The sequence below is a fragment of the Ailuropoda melanoleuca genome, chromosome 13 (genome assembly GCF_002007445.2).
Source record: "Ailuropoda melanoleuca isolate Jingjing chromosome 13, ASM200744v2, whole genome shotgun sequence".
Taxonomy (NCBI): Eukaryota; Metazoa; Chordata; class Mammalia; order Carnivora; family Ursidae; genus Ailuropoda; species Ailuropoda melanoleuca.
The window spans coordinates 60,872,833-60,895,448 of NC_048230.1; the positions used below are offsets into that span (position 1 = coordinate 60,872,833).

General features: G+C 47.2%; 1 protein-coding gene across 1 annotated transcript in view; it reads right to left on the reverse strand.

Moving 5' to 3' along the window:
- Positions 1–14,004, reverse strand: part of HNF4A (hepatocyte nuclear factor 4 alpha) — a 58,563-nt gene extending 44,559 nt beyond the window's left edge. Inside the window, exon 1 of the mRNA XM_034641010.1 lies at positions 13,874–14,004. Within this exon, the coding sequence (XP_034496901.1) occupies positions 13,874–13,922 (49 nt within the window). The 5' untranslated portion in view covers positions 13,923–14,004. The remainder of the gene's footprint in view (positions 1–13,873) is intronic.
- Positions 14,005–22,616: the final 8,612 nt, after the last annotated feature.

Below are 22,616 nucleotides of genomic sequence, written 5' to 3' on the forward strand. Positions count from 1 at the left end.
GGAATGTATTTAAGCTATAGCATTTCTCTGCTTCGGGGCAGGGAGAGCTTTCATGGGTGTTAATGTTTTTCAAGGGGCTCGGTGTGAGCCATTGCGGGCACACTGGAGGTCTCTCTTGAAGTACCCAAGGCACTGTCATGTGTTAAGGACTCTGAGGAGAGCTCAGTAATGAAATTTGCACAACTTCTTTTAATCCAACATCTAACAATAGGATCTGTCTTGTCTGAACGGCCTTGGGAAAGTCTGACCTCATGACCTCCACGGTTTGACCTCATGACCTCCATGGTCAGCCATTCCAGTTTTGGCTCTGCCACTAACCTGCTGTAGACTTTGGCCAAATCGCTTTTCCTCTTGGAGCTTCGATTGAAGATATTAAATGAGTGTGTGTGAAGTTTAGACTCTTAAGATTTCTTACCTATTTCCAGGTTTAATACCCCACGCCGGAGCCCTGTGTTAGGATGACATTTCCACTTAATTTTACTCCTCCTCTCTCTATTAACTTTTTCATTATTTTAGCAGATTCATGGTAGGAGAATTATGAAAATGCACCAAAGCAAAATAAAAACTGATTAAAAATATCCCACATGGCCCCTATGGGCCCTTTTTCAAAAGGTACGGTGATAGGCTAGCATTTATGGAGCACTTATGTGCAAATGCACTGTGCTAGGATAGGTCTGTTCTTATCCTCATTTTACAGAGGAGGAGACTGAAGGTCAGAGAGGTACTGTCAGCTATCCAAGGCATACAGCTTGCATAGCTCTAACCCAAGTCTTCCCAACTCACAAGCACAAGTTCTCAGCCACTACCAGACAAGGCCTCCCCCACTGGAAGCGGCAGGGGGTGGGGTGGGGGGGTGTCTCCATCCCTCCCAAGATTCCTTTTCCCCCCTGGCTCCCTGAGTCCTTCAGGATTCTCTCATCCCCCCAGGGGAGCTCTGGACGTTATCTCTTCCAAAAACAAAGTCTGCGCCTTTGCCATAGAATAACCTCTGTCCCTCCCCCAAATCCGGTCCACCTTATCTCTGCAAAAACTATGACTTGCCCTGGAGAGGGGGGAATAAATAAGCCTCTCTCCACCCCAGCTCCACCCCCAAAATCACTGGATTTGGGGTAAACTGGACAGGCTGGAGACAGAAGAATGGGTGTGTAATTAAGTTTCAAATTGACTATTGTGTTATGCGAATGTCTGATAAAGGAAACACAATGGCTGCCAGATGGGGGTTGGGAGGTGAGATTTCCCAAGGGGAGAATTCTAGAAGGCAGGACTGGAGTTCTGGAGCCTGGGTCCTCCAGATGGACAAGCAGGCAATCAGGGTGGGGACGCCAGAGAGGGAGGAGAGAAGAGCCAGCCAGGGACACGAGCCCAAGGCTTGGCTAGGACTGATCTATTCAGCATGGGACACGGAGGTGATGAGTGAGCAGTGGACTCGGTCATTGCCGTGGCGTCCAAGGGACCAGAGCAACACCGTTCAACAGGAGTACAATGGGAACCACATATGTCATTTAAAATGTTTCAACAGTCACGTTAAAATAAAATGGTAAACTTATGAAAAAGGAGATCGTTTTCACAAATAATGAGGTTTCCCTTGGTCTCAGCAATAAGGGGTCCCAAACCCAATTGCCCTCAATGGTATGTGGAATAGATGGTACATAAGCCAATCTCACACTTTCCTGTAAGAAAACCAGCACAGCGAACGAACCATGGTTTATGGTCATCAGTGTAACTTCGGTGTAGGGTCATTGAGGAACGGTGGGAACGGCCCAAATTAGAGAAAGCACCGCCGAACTAAATTGCTCCTGTAGACCCTTGCCTCATGGCCATGGGGGACCGGTGTTGCTACAGCTCCCCGTTGTCTTTGAAAGGAGCAGGAAGCTGGGATTTTTAAAGGTTGGCAGTCAATTCAAATCATATTTAAAAAAACCCCAAACTACCCAGATCTCAGCCTCTGGTCCCCATCAAATCCTTGACTATGTTTTACAGAGGAGACTTGGCTCACGGCGGTTAACTATTTTCCCGACTCATAGCAAAGACAAAGAACTGGCTCTTCTCCTCATTTCGATTACTTCTCCTAATAACCAGCATTGATTTTTTTCTTTTTCACTACTCTTATTGAGAATTTACTAGGTGCCGGGTTCTGTGGTGAACATACGATACCACCAAGGAGGTAACGTTTATGATGCCAGGTTTAGAGAGGGAAAACCAAGGCTCAGAAACGCAGAGTGAACTGCCTGAGATCACAGTGTAGGGCATGAACTTGGATCTCTGTTTGATTAGAAGAATCTAGATGCCCCCTCTGGCTATGCTTCCTACGCTTCACAGCCCTGAAGAAACTCAGAGACCATGGAGCCCGGTGGTTTTCACCCTGGGGCTCCTCCAAAGGGGCTGGGGCTACGGTGTGGGCAGCTTCCTACACATCCACACTTGCTTTATTATTTTTTTAAAGATTTTACTTATTTATTCATGAAAGAGAAAGAGAGAGAGAAGCAGAGGGAGAAGCAGGCTCCCCGTGAAGAAGGGAGCCCAATGGAGGACTCGATCCCAGGACCCCAGGATCACCACCCAAGCCCAAGGCAGGCACTTGACCCACTGAGCCACCCGGGCGCCCCTCCACTCTTGCTTTAAACCTAGGGCCTCCATTGTATCATTCCTCTGAATTGGCTTCCGGGTAAGATTTTGTTTGAAGACAGGCTGCTGCTGCTTTTCTTTCTTTTTTCTTTCTTTCTTTCTTTCTTTCTTTCTTTCTTTCTTTCTTTCTTTCTTTCTTTTCTTTCTTTCTTTCCTTTCTTCTTTTCTTTTCTTTTCTTTTCTTTTCTTTTCTTTTCTTTTCTTTTCTTTCTCTTGTTTAAATTTGGAAACCACTGACCTGCCACGGTCCCTGGTCCCTTGATTTACAGAGGAGGAAACTGAGACCCAGAAGTATCAAGTGCCTGTGGTCCATCTGCAAGTCAGGACCAGAGCCGGGGCCAGACCTGGGTCCTGGAGGCCCAGCCTGGAAGGCCGGGCCCCGCCTGGGAAGCTGCCCACTGGGTGTGCCAGGGCCTCCCTCCAGTGTCTCTGGGCTCTGCCCAGGGAAGGGCCAACTGTTCCCTCTGTGTCTCACCACACGCTCCGCCCTTCCTCATGCCTGTTTGGATAACTTTTCGACCTGTTCCTTCACAAGCTCCCCCTGAGGTGTGGCTGCCTCGGCTGCTAGGCCCGGGGAATCCTGGGGCCTTGGCAGTGTGGCGGCCCAGGCCTGGCCGGTCCCACAGCAGACAGTTGTCAAACAGTGGCTGTCTGGGCAGTGGGAGGCCTATTGACCCAGGGGAGAGCCCAGGCATAGGCTGCAGCTTCCTCCCCAGACCACGGGCCCACCCAGCCCCTCAGCATACTGACTCAGCTGTCCTCGGCTGTACTGGCTCCTTCCACAGATTTTTACGGAGCACTCTTGTGTGCCAAGCACTGCTCCCCATGCTGAGGATTCAGCAGGCAACAGGAGGCCGGACTCCCTGCTCTGATGGAACTTCCACTGTGGCGGAGGGGACAGATGAATGCACAATTCCAGAGCTGTGAAGATAAGAGGATTGATAGTGATGGGTGGGGTGGTCTTAGATTTGGGTGGTCAGGGAAGGCCACTAAGTGGGAAACTCTAAGTGGGAAACTTTCGAGCTAAGCCCCAACCTGTAAGAAGAAACCCCTTATAGGAAGATCTGGGGAAAGGGTGTTCCAGGCATTGGGCACAGGTACAAAGGCCTTGGGGCAGAAATATGCTTGGAGAGATTAAAAGATAGTTAAAAAGTCAGTGTAGCTGAACTAGGGTGAGCAAAAGAGATGAAGACAGGAGAGGCCAGCAGAGGGGCAGACAAGAGTCGGATTGCATGGGGCCTCTTAGGTTAGGGAAAATAACTCAGGTGGCACAAAGGTACCGAAAGGTGTTCAGCAGGGATTTTGAACATGAATATATTCTGAATTTCTCCTGTAACTTTAACTTCGCTTTTTCTCTCTGGGGCTTTCCGTTTCAGGACTCTATTTTTCAGGTACACTCCACGGTGTTTGAAATAGGGTTTCGTTATTCTCTTTTCCTTTTTAATTTAAATTTTCTTTTTCAAAAATTTAATCAAAGCTGTACAGGTACACAGTTGAAAGCAAGCAATTATTTTTACAAAGCTGATAATCAATAATTGTCGCTGTCCACCTTCCCTTCCCTGACTCTAGCCCTACCACCCGGAGGCAACCATTTCCAGCTACTGTAGCTAGTTTTCCTCTGTATTTCTACATATTATGGTTATACCATGACTTCTTGATTTTTCAGTCTTAGATGTAATGTATTAACTTGCTAATAGGAAAGATCCCATGTAACTATTTCTCAATCTAGAGATCAGTCAATATTCATTGTTTCCACATACACAACCACAGTGCTGTCATTAACTGTTATCCACAGCTGATGTCATCTGTGTAGGAACCCGAGCTTTCCCCGCATTATCTCAGTTAATCTTCACAATAACACTGTAAGGTACACGTTGGTTAACATAACAACAATACTAAGACTTTACAACCAACAATACGGGTTGCACCTGCAGAACTATCCTGAGAGGTAAGGTGAACTGGCATTATTCACCCATTTTTCAGAACACACGCATCTCGAAATGACAAAGAAAGTTTTGCCTATCACCGTGCAGTGCAGTGGTTAAAATAATACTCATCTACCCCAAAGGAGCTGGGGTCCCCGTGTGAAGGAGCTACACTCTTCTATCTTACATTTTGGTTTTCTTAGTAACACCAGCCAGCACTGCCCTGACTGCTACAGTGCCTGGGTTTGAATCCCAACCCTGACTCCTAGTCTGTGTGGTTTGGGCTTCAGTTACATCCCTGAGCCTTTGTTACCCCTTCTGGGAAACGGGTATGATGGCAGTACCGAAGGAAGTAATCGTTACAAGTTGTTTAGAACAGTGGCTGGCCCATAGTAAGTACTACAGACGTGATAAAATCAATCAGAACTAGAAGATGAATGAACCAGGACCCAGATCGGGGCCACATGACGCCAAGTTCAGTATCTGACCCCAAAGTCCTAGACATCTGTATTTCTCTTTACAATTTTTACCTATCTGCCTGTTACCTGTACTTTATTTACCTGTAATTACTTACTTGATATTTTCCTTTCTTTTGAAGACATATATTAATTTTTAAAAGTAGGTTTCATATTAGTGCTTTGGTACGCTAGTTATAAAATTCTCTAACACACGGTAATATAAAGCCAGTAAGGTTTCAAAATGTTTGTCCATGTACTCCTAAAATCAGCCCTTCCCTGTGGGTACACCTAAGGAAAAGTATGCTATTTTTAGGTCTATAAAGAACCTTTGGGAACATTCTGTCCAGTGGCTTTAAAACCATTTTGACCATGACCCTATAAAACAGGGACTCAAGCCTGCCTGCCTGGGTTGGAACCTCAGCATTTCCTCTTAATGCCTGTATCGCTTTCGCTGAGTGACTCAACCTCTCTGTGCCTCTATTCCCTCATCTATAAAACGGGAATGACAGTAATAGCACCTACATCATGAGGCCATTGTGAAGATAAGGAGTTAGTATGTGTAAAGCCCCAGTAAGCACTTTATAAAGTTCTGCTATGATCACAACCCCAAGCACACATCCGTAAACATGTATAAACGAAACAAGAGTCTCACACGTGCAAAGTTTACTCTTACTACAGGGGATGGGCTAGGATGTTTTCTCTTCGACTTCATTTTTTAAAAATGTGGTCGTCTGTGAAATTTCACTTATCTGTTTCTGATTTATAATTCATGTTCTTGTCTTTATGAACATTATACTTCCATGAAAATATTCTTTTAAATGGTACTTTTTCTTAAAGATTTTATTTATTTTGAGAGAGTGAGCACAAGCGGGCAAGTGGGGGGGGAGGGGCAGAGGCAGAGGGAGAGAGAGAATCTCAAGCAGACTCGTCGCTGAGCACGGAGTCCCATGTGGGGCTCGATCTCACGACCCTGAGATCGTAACCTGAGTGGAAATCAGGAGTCGGATGCTCACCTGACTGAGCCACCCAGGTGCCCCAAATAGTACGTTTTTATTCAAAGAAAAGGCAAGAAATGATAATGAAAGAAACCAGCTGATTATATCAACAGCAAATGTGCTGAAATTATTTTGTCTGACATAGTGAGGGTCATTAACAGACTCAGGGCCCCTAATAGCTGGGACATGCTGATCTATAATTTCTAATAAAGACTGTTGAGTTAAGGTCTAGGAATAAGATACCTGCCTAAAATTTAAAAAAAATCTGTGCTTCAAAGGCTTTTTAAAAATCATATATTAAAGCAAGAGTCAGCACACTAAAACCTCTTGGTTAAATCTGGCTCACTGCCTGTTTTTGTAAATAAGGTTTCATTGGAACACAGCCCCATTCATTCATTTACATGTTGCCCACAGCTACTTTCATGCAGCCAAGGTCCTGCAACAGCAGAGCTGAGTGTTTGCCACAGCTCCCACCTGGCCTGCAAAGCCCCAAATATTCACTATCTGGTCCTTTTACAGAAAAACTTTGCCGACTCTTGTATTCAAGTTACAAGGCAAAGCCCCTAAGCTTAAATTAAATCTTTTTCTATTTACAGCTTGTTCTAGTCTATTCATAAGTCTAGCAGATTTTAACAATTATATTTCCCCCAACATTTTACTTTGAAAAATTTCAAACCTAGTAAAGATTGAAAGAATAGTACAGTGAGAACTGACTTATCCCTCACCGAGATTCACCAATCAGTAAGGAACATTCGGTCACATCTGCTTTATCACTATCTATGTATCCGTGCACTTTTTTACTGAAATATTTGACGTTAAAAATCGTATATTACATTCGCTCTATGTATTTGTGTTGTGTGTGGGGGCACCTGTGTGCGCACCTGACCCCGCAGTATGGCAGTCAACTGTATAGGAAGGAATTCATGTTCCCCCTTCCACAGTTTAGAGCGATTCCTGGAAAACAGCTGGCCTATAGGGACCATGCATGCCAGATTCCGCTGCTTTTGACCAATGTCATGTGACTGGTCCTGACCAATGGAATGTGAGCAGAAATGACAAATGTCATTCGGAGTCAGGGGCCCCTTCTGGGGTCCCTGGATGACAGAGGTAAATAAACTTCTAACTTCCATCTGGGGTTCATTTGTTAGATCAGCTAGGGTTGCCCTAAGTCATAAACCCACTAAATTGCATGAGCCATTAATGGGTGAAGACTGCAGCTTGAAACACACTGACTGGTCCTCTGGCTTTCCAAACACTGTTGAACTGTGGAGTCCTTGCATCAAATGTTCCCATTCAAAGGCAGCATGCAGCTTCTCTGATTGAACCAGACATTGTGAGTGGGGGAGGCTAGGAACCTGCTTCATTTGAACCCCCACACTGGCCTCAAAAGGGAACCCTGGGACATCCTTCTTGACTCCTGGAGCTCCAGTGAATAATGCATGATGACTTCTGAGTAAGGAGCATGCCCTCTTTTCTCAGAAGACGAGGCAGAGAGCCAGCAGAAGGACTTGAGTGGGGTCACAAAGCTCCCACTGTGTCCATGCCCCCCGTCTGCTCCCCATAGGCCCAGACTACGAACCAGGCCCATAGAAAAGACCCCTCCGACTGGCTTCAGAGAGCATCCCAAGGCTGGGAACTAGGCTTTGTTCTGACTCTCCACCCAGCCAACTACATGGAACAGTCAGTTCCATAGCCCTCGTTCTTTTCAGTGTGTCCCACGGCTGCTACGGGATGCCTAGCACACAGTAAACACCCTGTCCCTCTCGCACGCAAGGTGCACTCTCCACAGGTGGTGTAAGAATCATGCAAATGTATATGGCACTTTCTAGGTGCCAGACACTCAATACTTTCTAGGTATAAACCTCACTGGATTCTCACAATAACCCTAAAAAAGGGGGTACCATCATTATCATCCCATTTGGCAGATGACAAAGGTGGCAACCCCAAGCCTGCCTCTGGGGTCCGAGCTGCTAATCACGATGGCTCCTCAGAGGCTATCATAGGGTAACAGGTGTAGCTGAAAGAATGAAGATTTGGGGTCAGGCAGACTAGATGTTCATCACTCATTCACTGTGTGATGCAGGAAAACTGCCTTAACAACTCTGAATCTCATTTTCCCCATTTATAAAATGAGGATAATATTCTTCACCCTGATAGGTCATTGCAAGGATTGAAAGGGAAGACATGGGCACCTGGCTGGCTCAGTTGGTGGAGCATGCAACTCTTGATCTCGGGGTCGTGAGTTTGAGCCCCACACTGGGTGTAGAGATTACTTGAATGAATGAATGAATGAATGAATGAATGAATAAAATGTTAAAAATAAAAGGGAGAAAACATCTAAAGTAACGCCAGAGTCCTGCCTGTTGCATAAGAAGGGCTTCACTGGGAACAGATTCCTTTCTTCTTTCCAGGCCCACCCTCATGCTAGAGGCATGTGAGTCAGAAAGAAATGGAAGGCATAGTTCGAACAGGTAAGCATCTCATAATCTTTTAGGAATGAGATAAATCATTCACAAAACAATCAGGAAAGTCCCAAGATACTTTCAATAAAGGATCGAATCAATTGCAGTTAAGTACAAGAAAAATCCTTGCAGGGTACGCCAGGCTCTAGGCCTTTGCATATGGTATTCCCCTCCCTCTCCTGGCTGATCACTGCTAAACCTTTGGGTTTTAGCTTCAATATAAGTCCACTTCTCCAGGGTCAAGATGTCCCTGATCCCCTGCCCTTCTCCTAAGTCTCTGTGTGCCCTACCCAACCACATCCTGTCACTCTGTCTTTGACTGTGGCTAAGGGATCTGTCTTTCCCACCAGATGGGGTGCTCTCCAAGATCTGAAGCCACGTTTCATTCTCCCCCATTCCTAGCAGAATGCCTGTATTCCGTAAGCCCTCAGTAGAGGTGTGTTGAAAAAATGACATGGGAACAGTGACGTAATGAATACAGGAGCCACCTGGGTGGAGAGAGGATCCACTCTGGGCATCAACATCCTCCCTTTATAAATTGGGACAAACTAAGATGATGGTTTCTATACTTTAGCTCATCTAGACCCAAAATCACATAAGGAACCTAATAAAAAATTAAAGATTCTTGAAACTCACCCCAGGAGATTCTAATTCACCAGGTCTGGGGTGGAGCTCCAAAACATGTCATTCTAAGAAGGTTTTCCATATGCAGTTAGGTTTGTGAACCAGTGAACCATAGAGGCTGAAACTGAGTTGAGGTGAAATGGGAAGAGGTGATAAAAGAGGGGAGGCAAGGGAAAGGGTGGGGGAGTCTACTTGGGGAACGAAGAGTGGGAGCAGCCATGCCTGACATCCAACACAGTACTATAGCTGGCCAACATCTGGCCTCCCAACAACTTCAGACCCATCAACCCTTCAGGGAAATGAAGCATTTTGTAGTTTATGATACTTTCCTCCTTCATTAGCTCGTAGAATCCTCACAACAACCAAGTTTCATTTGATGGATGAAGAAATTCAGACTCAGATGGCTGAAACAAAGTGTCAACCGTTGTACAGCTTTTAGTGGGAGAGCCACTTAATCAAACTGCCTCTGACAACAGTCTCTGATCTGGCCTGAGGCTGATACTATTGGTCAAGGGAACTAGACCCACTTACCCAGGAAACATTAGGCTCATCTATCACTTAGATATCCTGCTCTGATGAAGGATTGTCGACCAGTGGCCAAATCACCCCATCTCCTTACTTGTTCTGTCCTGAGCACTTGCAGGTGCTGCTAGCCCAGCCCCGCCTATCTCATCCAACCATCCATCCATCCACTCTTCCACTCATCTATCCACCTATTCATCTACCTATCCATCCATCCATCCATCCACCCATCCACCTACCCTTCCATCCACCCACCCATCCCCCATCCATCCATCCATCCATCCAACCACCCATCCCCATCCATCCATCCATCTATCCATCCATCCATACACTCATCTACACAGTTACTTATTCATCCAGTTATACATCCATCCACATATCACTTCATCCATCCCATCCATCTACTTATTCATTTATCCATCATCCACCATACCTACCCATCCACCCATCTACCCACCCACCCATCACATCCATCCATCTTCTCATTCATTCATTCATTCATTCATTCATTCAATAAGCCTCTATCAAAGTCAACATAGGGCCAGGTCCTGTGGTAGCCTATAATAAAACAGCAGGTATCAGACAAATACAGACCTTGCCCTCAGGAGATTTGAAATGCTTACAAAAATGACAAACTCCCAAAGGACCAAAACAAATAATTAAGGGAAGCTTGTTAAAAGGAAAATAGTGAAAATAGTGAAGCCAGGAGTCTGGTTAGCACATAGATAAGCACACTATAGCGTCTTATCCTCATAATTGCTAAGGGCAGCTCCAGATTTGCCTGTGAGCTAGTTCCTGGCACCCACAGCAAACACGACAACGTCAGAGTCACAGGATATTCCACTGTGGCAGACACCACACAGCAGCTCTTCCTGCTTCCTCGTAACACAGTAGTGTTGTGTGTGCCCGGGGCACATTGAGAGATGTCTGCAGACATTTTTGGTTGGCACAACTGATGGGGAGGATGCTACTGGCACCGAGTGAGTCAAAGCCAGGAAAGCTGTTAAATATCCGGCAATGCACAGGACAGCCACTGCAATCAAGCATCGTCCAAGCCAAAATGTCCCTAGTGCTGAAGCTGAGAAACCCATTCTGAGAGAACCCTGATTTTGTTTGGAGCAGCACTGTGCCAGACCCAAAGAAAAGAATATCGTTGGTCTAAGCCAATCTTGGCTTTCCCATTTCTTTCCACTGGATACTTGATCTCAGCTTTCCCTGAGCCAGGGAAGTCTGCTGGGAGGTTTCTGGGGGAAATTTTCTTTTTGATAAAAGAAACAAGTGCTTCAAGGAATATCCCTTCCAGCTTCAGACACATGAGGGGAGACGAGACACCTGATACTCTGCCAGCCATGCTGGGTCTGTAAAGCCAATACGATGAGCAGGGAGAGAGGAGGGAGGGAAGAGCATGGATCTGGCTGACATTGTTGACCATTGTCATAGGGTTGTTTCTTAAAACCTCCTTCAGTCCATTCATCCCACAAACGCTTACTGAGCATCTGTTCTGTGCCAGACGTATGCGGGCCGAACAAACCACTGATGGTCTCTGACCTCACTCAGCTTATAGCTGAGTGGGGGACATAGACACAACACCCCGATGCTATCTGATCTGAGTCATGATGAGAACTATAAAGGAGAAGCCAGTGTGCCATGAGCGTGCTGCAAGCCCAGGGGAGGGTCAAGTTCACCCAGTATCACCACACCAAAGAGCAGCCCTTTAAAGACTGTCCTACCAGGGTTCAAAAATGTGAGACAGCAACTGAGATTTATGGCACATTTACTCTGTGTCAGGCACTATTCTGAGCACTCCTGTATTAACTCATATGATTCTAACTACAACCTTGCTGGCCAGTACCTCTCCTGAGGCTCTGGTATGTACCATGTCCCTTACCCTGCGACTTGACTCCGCAACTGCAGCCTTGGGGGGTGCGGTATTATCTTTTATCAGAAAGGGCATTTTTCCTAGAGCTTGCCTGCACAACATCCCTAGCTCATGTGATAGGTGAAACATGAGGGCTCAGAGAGGAGTAGGCTACACAGCATTAAAGGGAGGGTGCAGACCCAGGATGCTAACCCAGATTTATTTTCTCCAAAAAGGAAGGTCTTTTAGCCACTCCATGCACGCGCGTGCGCGCGCGCACACACACACACACCAACAAATGCCCAACTGTCCCAGGCCAACAATGCTCTTCTGTTGATGTGTGCTGCAAATCTGACCATAGGAGAGCTCCTTTCTCTGCCCAGCCAGATTTGTAGCTTAGTCAAGACAGTCACAAGTGGACTGAAGTCAGATTATTATTTTTTTTTTAACAATCCTGAGCTTTAGTTTTCTCTTCCATCCTTGGAGATAACAATACTGTTATCTGGAACAACTATTTTAAGAATTCTAAATGAAGTAATAGGCAGAGAACATCCATCCATCCAACCATCTATCCATCCAACCACCCAGTAAATGCGGGTGGCCCACCTGCTTGGTGATGAGCACCGTGTAGGGGTCCGGGTAAAGGGGTGTGAGGGCACCTACAAAGTGCATAGACCTGGGAGACAGGGAAAGGCCGTCGGGTATTATTATTACAGTACCTCCTGGAAGGAATGTGGGGTGCCTTCTGTTCATCCTGACCCTAGGCTTGTGGCCTGGAGCTCTCCTTCCTCAGAAGCTGACTATCTGGTCCCTATGCAGACAGTCTTCCTCTGGCTACAGGGTCGATCGTGTCTTACAATTGTGTCACCATGGATGAAGCAGCTAGGGCATGCAAAGCCCTTCAGCTATGCTATCTCCTCTCACTGCACCACCCCTCTGCGAGATAGGTCTTGTCAGGTCTCTCCATTTTGCAGGTGGGGAAATAGATTCAGAGAGGGGAAGTAACTTGCCCAAGGTCACACGCTGGGCGTGCGGGATGGATCCCCAGGCAATTTTTGGTTCCTCAGCTCCTGCTACTTCCCCTGCCCCCCTCCCCACCATCACACACTTCTGCTTGATGGAGGATCAAAGAATGATCCCCTGGACCAGTGAAGAGATCGGTCCCCGATTCCCTGAGGCCATCTATCCTCAGCTGATGACTATATTAAATAATATTTGTGGACTCCTTATTATGTGCCCGGTGCCAAGAGCTTACACCTTGGTCTCCTTTCATCTCAGTGAGGGCCTGTAAGACACCCTCTCTCCACGGCAAAGAGAAGACACCTGAGGCACACAAACGTTGAATAATTTGTCTAAAGTCACAAAACTAGAACCCGGATTCCAGAGGCCAAGCACTGTGTGTGTCCGTATGATTTAAATCAAGCTATAAAACGCACCTAATTTTTAAAAATCCAAAATGTGCAAAAAAAACCCATTAAACAATATTTCTTGAACCGCCCTCCCCAGCAATAAAACTCTGTTCCTGGTCTTTCTGTCCTCCCACTGGTTTTCCATGCAAATACAAACGTGTGTACATACACATGCGTATATCCGTTCTGTTATCGGAAATGTAAAATGCTGCACACAGTTCTTCGGTTTATTTTTTTTCACTGAGGGTAACCTGGAGGCCCTTCCCTATCTGCACACAGATCTGCATTTTTTCCTTCAACAATGGGACAGCATTCCTTGTGAAAGACGCATCATGCTTTGTTTACCCATCCTTTACTACGAGACATTTGGGTTACTTCTAATCATGGGGTCACCCCAGGAGCAGAACCTGAGCTTTCACCATCAGGAACACACTCTTTCCTAGCCTTGCACCTCGGTTTCATACATCGAGCATGAGATCATCTCCCTTATCAGACGCCCCACGCTGGGTGTTGCTTCAAGGGGCTTCCCTTTGGTGAATTATCCAGAGCTGACGGCCCTCGTCAGAGGGGTTGGCCAACTCTCCCCTTGGGTCCCATCCCACCTAGACCATCAGCTAGCTCTACGCTAGGCCCAGCAAGGCTCCCTGTTGACTTCGACTGGTCCCTGGTAGCCTGGGGGTCTTTTTTGGAAAGACCGCTAGGATATATCCCCAGGAAAGCAGTCTCTCTTGGCAGGCGAAACGAGCTAGCCCATGCTCCGTGGTTCCTACAGCCCCTCCCAGCACTTCCCAGACCAAAAATGCCATGCCCCTTAGTGTAGGACTTCAGTGAAACAAGTCACCTGCAGCCCTGGGCTTCCTGCCATTCTAGAGAAGCCCGCAAGAGTCTTTGGGCTCCTTGGAAACGCACAGTGGGGCGTCCCATGGCCTCCCAAACTTGACCATGGCCCTGCCCTGCCCAGTCCTCCCCGAGCCCCGACCACGGGTCCCACTCACCATAGGGACTCTCCCCTGGAGCCCCGAGGGGCGCGTTCACACTGACCATGGCCGAGCCCACCCAGCCAGAGACGCGGGGGCATGGAGGAGCAGGGCCCCCACACACAACGGCAGCGGGGCCACCGGGAGCCAGTCCACCAGGAAGGCAGTGAGTACAGCCAGCTGCCACCGCCTGGTTATCTTATTGATTCTTCTAATCACCCAAGGTGGGTGGATACGTTAAAGAGTAACCAGTCACTTAGGGAACCTGCGGCCGAGGACTGTCACTGTTACCATGGCAATGGCAACCTGGCCAGCCCCGAGGTCCACTTGGGCCCTAGTCCTGCGCTCTGGGGTTGGGGACACCTGGAGCCAGATATAGGGGACACCAGCCCCTCACCCCAACGCTAGGTAAGGGACCGGCCAGGAGGGGGTGAAGCGGTGAGAGTCCAACCTGGGCTGGGTTTTATTGGCTCCACATAATGGGTGTGGCATGTGGCAAGAGGGAGGGGTGGCGGAGAAAAGGAGCGGGTGGGAGACGGTACGTATGAAACACCTACTGGGTGCCGGGAGATACAGGCAGGCATCACGATGTTTAAATTAAACCTCAAGGAGGAAATTGAGTCACACAGAGAAGTTGCTTCCCTGCTGTCTCACAGCTGGCAAGAAAGGAGTTGAGTGAGCATTAAAAACCACAATCTCCCCTTCATCTAATATATATTTACTGAGCACCCACTGTATATATATCAGGCCCTGTGCTAGACTCCAGAGATAGAGAAATGAGCAAAGTAGGCATCACTGGGCTCCTGGGTGGCTCAGTTGGTTGAGCATTTGCCTTCAACTCAGGTCATGATCTTGGAGTCCCGGGATCGAGCCCCGCATCCGGCTCCCTGCTCAGTGGGGAGTCTGCTTCTCCCTCTGCCCCTCACCCTGCTTGTGCTCTCTCTCTCTCAAATAAACAAATAAAATCTTAAAAAAAAAAGTAGGCATCATCCCTGCACCCATGGAACTTATGGACTCCTGCGGGAGATGGACACTTGTCAGACGCTATTAAAGATTATTTATTCAAAGATATTATGACACAGATAGGATTACGAACTGAGGAGTGCTATGAAGGTTGGAGAAACAGGTCTGACTTTAGGCCCCTGGGCCAAAGGCACTCTGCCTGCCCTCTCTCCTGGTCCACTGGTCTCCTTCCCTCTCTCATTCCAAAGGCAACCTACTGCTGAAATGTGCATTCTGCTCTCTGACTGCTGAGCACCCCTGCAACTCAGCCCTCTTGCGTACTTGCTATACACCTGCTCCCTGGCTTCTCTGGGAGCAGTCCCATTTCTTCTGTCCCAGTGTTGGGACTGGAGGCTTGAACTGGGATTCTGAAATCACCTACTCTGACTGGCCCCTCCATGCTGCCCAGAACTTCTACCCCATTTCCCTTCTCCTGGCTTTTCTAGTCTCTACCTCTATTTCCAATCTTTCCACTCCTCACACCTTTTCCATTGTCATCCTCACCAGGACGAGACTTTACCTTCTGCACAGAGAAGAAAGAAGCCTTAAACCTGGACCGGCCTGAACTCCCCACCATCACCTGCACCTGCCCTTCACTCTCCTCCTTCCATCCAGATCCACCCCGTGTGCACCTGCCTCTCCCTCCCCCCCACCCCCCCCAGCCCACGAGTCCTGCGTGAGCATGTGGGGCTTCTCCTATATATTCAACCTCTCCCTCTTCAGAATTTTTTTTTTTTAGGATTTCCTTTATTTATTTGAGAGAGAGCATGAGAGAGAGAGAACAAGCCAGCAGAGCGGGGGGGGGCAGTGGAGGGCAGAGGGAGAAGTAGGCTCCCCGATATGTGGGGAGCCAGACGCAGGGCTCGATCCTGGGACCCTGAGGCCATGACCTGAGCTGAAGGCAGATGCTTAACCGACTGAGCCACTCAGGCACACCCCTCGCTTTAGACTTTTAAAATCAACCTTCTTGAGGTATAAGTTACATATAATCGAATGTACCATTTTTAGGTATACAGGTTTATGAATTTGGATTAATATATATACCCATGTAACTATAACCTTAATCAAGATACAGAACATTTCCATGACCCCCAAAAGTTCTCTTTATTCCCCTGCCATTAATCCTGCCGCACTTCCTGCTCCAGGCAACACTGATCTGCTTCTGTCACTCTCGATTAGATTTGTCTTTTCTAGGGTATCGCAGAAATAGAATTGGACAGCATCTACTCTTTTGTGCCTGGCTTCCTTTGCTTGGCATGGTGCTGACATTCATCTACGTTCGTGTCCCTTTTTGCTGAGGAGTATTCCACCGAATGGACGTACTGTAATTTGTTCACCCATTTGCCTGGTCACAGTCGCTGGGATTGTTGGTTTGGGGCTTTTAAGAATCAAGCAGCTATGTATAGTCATGAACAAGGCTTCATGGAGACGTACGTTTTCATTCCCTTGGTTAAATTTCCAGGAAAGGAATTGCCAGTTGATACGGTATGTGTATGTTTCATTTATAAGAAACTCTCAAGTGGTTGTCCCAAGTGGTCCTACCATCTTGTATTCCTGACAATGGGGTAAGAGAGCTCCTTATCACTGTTTATTGGTGTCAGTCTTTTTAACTTGAACCATGGGATGGGATCTTTCTTTTTGCCTTCATTTGTTTTAAACTAGTTTTTTTTTAATGAAAAAAGTAGTACATTCACATGTTAAAAATGAAAATTGCACGAACATGGGACGCCTGGGTGGCTCAGTCGGTTAAGCATCTGCGTTCAGCTCAGGTCATGATCCCAGGGTCCCGGGATCAAGCCTGGCACTGGGCTCCTTGCTCAGTGGGGAGCCTGCTTCTCCCTCTCCCTCTGCTGCCCCCCCTGCTTGTGCTTTCTCTCACTCTCTGTCAAATAAATAAATAAAGTTTAAAAAAAGAAAAATTGCACAAGCAGCATATAATGAAAAATAAGCCTTCCTCCTACCCTAGTTCCCACATTTCACTCCGTGGAACTTTTAAACAAATTCTTGTCTGTGTTTCCGGCACTTAAACATATGCAGATACACACTGCTATGGACTGAATAGTTTCCTCCCCAAATTCATATGTTGAAGTTCTAACCTCCCAAGGTTTCAAGATAGGACCTTTAGGGAGTAATTAAGGTTAAATGAGGTCATGAGGGTGGGGTCTTGATTTGATAGGATAAGTGTCCTTAAGAGAAGAGACACGAAGAGCTCGCTCTCTCCCTGCCCTGTGAGGACGCAGTGAGAAGGGAGCTCTCTGCAAGCCCAAAAGAGAGCTCTCCCCGGAACCCCACTATGCTGGCTCCAGGATCTTGGACTTGCCGCCTCCACCTGAACTGTGAGAAAATCATTTTCTGTTGTTTAAGCCACCTGGCCGACGGTATTTTGTGATGGCAGCCCGAGCTGACTAATACACACACACAAATGTCAATGCACAAAACACACGGGACCGTGTTAAAGAGGCGCTTCTGCCCCTTGCACTTTCCGGCTTGGGACCTAGGCTTGGGATCTAAGGGCTGTTTCTATGCCGGCAGATCCGCCTCATTCTCCTGAGGGTTGATCCAGCTGTGTGACTGTCCCATGAGTGATTTGACCCGTGTTCTGTTGCTGGACATTCAGGAAGTTTCCAGGCTCTTGACACTACACACAGTGAATGTCTTCCTACATGCGTCTTGACCTGCATGTGGAAAGTATATCTGTAGGACAAATTTCTAGAAGCAGAATCCTACCAATATTTAAATATCCTGTAAGATCTCTTTTATTTAAAAATAATCCTCCCTTAATAACTTCCTTCCCTATCTCTGCCAGTACATCACCTCTCTCCACCCTCCGATGCCAGACTTTGAAAATAGCTGTCTACACCAGGGCTCTCTTTTTCCCATTCCCTCCTACAACACTACCCTCTTTAGTCTGGTTTCTGTTCCACCCCTCCCCACCCCACCCCCCACACACACCACTGAGTCTTCGTCGGTGAAATGGAATGGCTCCATGCCTACACATTCAAAGGACATTTTACTGGAACCCCCAACTGCATTTGACAGTTGACTCTCTTCCTTTAGCATATATACTACTAGAGTCTTCTGGATTTCTTCCTTCTTGACTGTTTTTTTTTCTTTTCTGTCTCTTGATGTTTCATGTCTTGCTACCTGTCCTCAAATACTAAAGTTACTTGGAGCTCAGTTCTAGATTCACTTCTCTATTTTTTTTCATTCTGTTATCTCTCCTCCCATAATCACATTCATTACCGTGGTTTCGATGGTCGTCTGGATACTGGTGATTCCCAATTGTGTATCTCCAACCTAATTTCTCCTCTGGACACCAGGTTCATATATCCAGCTGCCTCCTAGATCTCTCCACCTGTGTTCCATGGATATCTCAAATACGATATGCCCCTAATTGCACTCCTACTCCTCACTTCCATCAAAACTCCTTCCCCTAAATTCCCCATCTTGATAAAATGACACCCTCATCTACTCCACTTCCTTCACACCCACACCCAGCCACTACAAAGTCCACTTGAATTCCACTTCTTTTTTTTTTTTATTTTTAAGATCTTATTTATCTATTTGAGAGAGAGTGCAAGAGTGAGTGAGCATGGGTGGGGGCAGGGAGGGGCAGAGGGAGAGGGAGAAGCAGGTTCCCGAATGTACAGGAAGTCCGACTTGGGGCTTGATCCCAGGACCACAGCCTCACGACCCGAGCTGAAGACAGATGCCCAACTGACTGAGCCACCCAGATGCCCCTTGAATTCCACTTCTTAAACATGTCACAAATGTATCCGCTTCTCCCTGTCTCCAGTGATGCCATCTTGGTTTAAACCATCCTTGTGTCTATCTATCTATCATCTATCTATCTATCTATCTATCATCTATCTATCTATCTATCTATCTATCTATCTATCTATCTATCATCATCTAGAGAGTATGTGCTCAAGCAGGGCAGAGGGGCAGAGGAAGAGGGGGACAGAGAATCTCAAGCAGACTCCCCACTGAGCGCAGACCCCGATGCAGGGCTCCATCTCAGGAGCTGAGCCGTCCTCAAGAGTCTGATGCTCAACTGACTGAGCCCCGCAGGTGCCCCGCCATCCTCACGTCTCACCTGGATGATTGAAATAGCGTTTACCTGGATCCTAGCATCCACTCCGACCCTGTCAAATCTATTCCCCTTGAATGCTGCAGAATTATCTTTTCAAATGCAAATCTGACATGTCAGTCCACTGTTATAATCCCGCCATGCCTCCCCATTGTCTTGAGTGAAGCTCCAGGATTATTCCTGATTTGGCCCCCTGCTGCCCCTCCCCTCTCAGCGTCAGTTCTCTCCCTTTCCTTCTCACACAGCAGGCCTCTTTTAGAACCTGAGCTTGCCCTGTGTTCTCTCTCCCAGCTTTCCACCCACATTGTCATTACTGCCTTGGAGCCTGACCAGCTTCTCTCCTTCATCAAAACGCATCTCACAGGGCACCTTGGTGCTCAGTCAGTTAAGCATCCAACTCTTGATTTCCACTGGGTCATGATCTCAGGGTCGTGGAATCGAGCCCCGCATTGGGCTTCACTCAGCACAGAGTCTACTCGGGATTCTTTCCCTCTGCCTCTCCCCCCCACCCCCACTCGAGCTTGCACAAGTGTGTGTGCACGCTCTCTCTCCCTCTCTTAAATAAATAAAGGAATAAATAAATAAATAAATAAATACATAGATAGATAGATAAAATCTTTTAAGAAAGAAAACACATCTCTCTGCAGAAGACCCACGTGTAGTTTAGGTGGCACTCTTGTAATTCCCGGTTCTTTTCCCAGATGGCACTTCCTTCCATTACAATAAATTATTTGTATTCACCTTCTGTTTAATGCCTGACTGTTACACTACAGTTACAAGCTCCAGGACCATAGGAACATTATAGATCCTCAGGGGTCAGTAAGTGTTTTCTATAAAGGGCCAGATAGTAAATACATGTGGTCTCTGGCAACTACTCATGTCTGCTGTGGAAGCGTGAAATCAGCCATAGACACTATATAAACAAATGAGCATGGCTGTGTTCTAATAAAACTTTATTTATAAAAACAGGCAGTGGGCCAGATTTGGCTTGTAAGCCATAGTTTGTCCATCCTGATCTATATATTAGTGACCACTGTGCTCAGAGCTGACACTTTTATAGTATTTACTCTATGCCAGACACTGCTCTAAGTGCTTCCCATGTATTCATTTATTTAATGTCTTGAATGCCCTCACAAGGCAGATACTGTTAGTGTCCGCACTTAGAGATGAGACAGGCACTGAGAGTTCACAGTAACCTGCCCAAGCACACTTAGCCACAAAGTTAAATTTGTACCGAGACAATCTGGCTCCAGAGTCTCCACTCTTAACCCACTCGGTTGGTGAATGAATGTATGAACAAACAAGCAATCAAATGAGATTGGGCTATGAAGATCTTCAGAGAGTACAAAATACTACAGAGGCTTGAATGTTTAGTTAAAGATTTCTTGCAGCAAAAGTTCCCTTTCAGTTAGAAGAGCAGCTTGACAAACCAGGATGCTATGAGCACCCCCCACCCGGAGTCCTCGCCCCCAGGTCTGCAGTGTCCAGGCCTTGGCTAGCTAAGCAAGCCCGACCTGCTCATTGCTCTGTTGGCACGGGCTCTTCTCGAGGGCGGTTTCAAAAGTGGGGAAACTAGGAGGTCGTCTGGAATTCCCAACCCTTACAATGGCACTTTCTGCTTTGTCCAGTCTCTGAGTTTCTCCCTTCTTAGTTGAGAGGCAGCAAGGAAATGGGTTAAGACATCGGGCTCCTGAGTCACACAGGACATACTCAAATCCAGCTTCTTTTGCCTCAGGTTTTATGTCTGTAAAGGTGGACAGGAACATACCTATCACTGAAGACGGCTGTGATAATTCATTGAGGTTAAAGAGTGCACTAAGCAGCTCGTAGATGCCAGTGGTCATCATGGTCATGGTCATTCTGGTTTGCAGCATGGGAAGGCAATGTGGGGCAATCAAAATCACACAGGCTTTGAGGTCAGATCAAGCTAAATTCAAATCCTATGCCTGCTCCCTGCTAGCTATACAACCTTATGCGTACCATTTAATTCAAGGGGTCACGTGCCACTTAAATTTCCAGAACATTTCAGGAAATTGGCATAGGGCTAGCAAGCCTTTTTCTTCCCCAATATAAAGACATCAGTAATTTAAAAAAAGGAAGAAGGATATAATCTGCGAATACTAAACTCACAATAGCGTCCTTGTTTCTCTTCACTCATCTCCAGATTTCCAGCATCTGGAAATGGGCGGTCACCCTAAGCCTCGTTCATCTCATTGGTAAAAGGGAATAGTAGTGCACACCCGTGCACGCGTGCACTGAGCTGGTTGTGGCCCCTGGCACAGAGTAGGGGCTGTCAGCCCTCTCTCCTGGCCTTCCTCTGGAGCTGGTTTTGCCCTCAATCCATCTCCCCCTACTCAGTTTCCTTCCTTTCTTGACCCCTTCTGGGAGCTGAGAGAGGGAGGGACCAGAACGCGCCACTGCATCAGATCTCAAAGGAATTTATTGGGGGCCGGGGGTGGGAGGTTGACATGCAAGAACCATGGCCTCAGTGGGAATGACCAAGAGGGTAGAAAACTCACTCCATCCAGCAGGATGTAGGGGCCTGTTTTCCATCCAGGTCTTCGAATGGAGTGCTCTCTGGCCAAGCAGGGAGTGGGCCCCAGCTGGAGGGCAAGGTCTGAGGGGAAGATTTTACTATCTCTGGAAACAAAAGGACTTTTGTGTGTCGTGATATCTGGGTGGGGTGGGGTGGGGTGGGGAGAGAGGAAATGGTTTATAGGAATGAGAATGAGATTCTACAGAGGGTGTGGGGCAGAGAGAAAGGGACTAACAGACAGACAGACGTGTGGAATGATAGAGAAAAAGACAGGTCCAGAAGACGACAGTTCCTTCCAGCCAGCTTTGCTTTTGCACTCTCAGTCCTGATGCTCAGAGAGGGGTCCAGCAGCCTGCAGGGCTCGTCAGGGCCTGAGCTCCGACCTGGGTGCTGTTGGGGACCAGCTGTGTGGCTATCAGTAGATGAGACCCCTTTTTGGAGGCTCAGTGTACCCATCTGTAAAAGGGGAGCCTGAATCCACAAGTCAATTTCAATTAATTTTTTTTTTAAAGCTTGGACCTGAAATGTTCTCAACTCACGGAGCAAACCCCAAGTCCTCGAAGTTGGCTGTTATTGGATGAATGAAAGTGGGTTTCAGGCTAAAGATTATTTAATAAATACCCTTCACTGGATGGACAAAGACATGCAGGCTTGGGGACCCGAGAGTCAGCTCCATCCAGCCCCCGCTCTCTGAGCACTGAGTCAATGAAAGATGCAGGCCTCTTTCCCAGAAGCCAGAGAGAAAAAAGCTGGAAGGAAGGAAGGAAGGAAGGAAGGAAGGAAGGAAGGAAGGAAGGAAGAAAGAAAGAAGAAAGAAAGAGAGAAAGAAAGAAAGAAAGAAAGAAAGAAAGAAAGAAAGAAAGAAAAGGAAGGGAGGGAGGGAAGGGAGGAAGGGAAGGAAAGGAGGGAAGGCAGGAAGGGAAGGAAGGAAGGAAGCAAGCAAACAAGCCAGGAGGTGTTTTCTTCTAGCACATGCTGGACATTTCAGGAATGGAAGGAATCAGGAGGGAAAATTGAGATCAGTGGAGAGAGCCCAATAATGTCCTTTACAAAAACAATTATTCTTTCACCTGGTCTTTGGGGAGGGAGCCTTTGTGGGAGGACCAGAGCCCCCTCCAGGGCCCAGGGAAGAG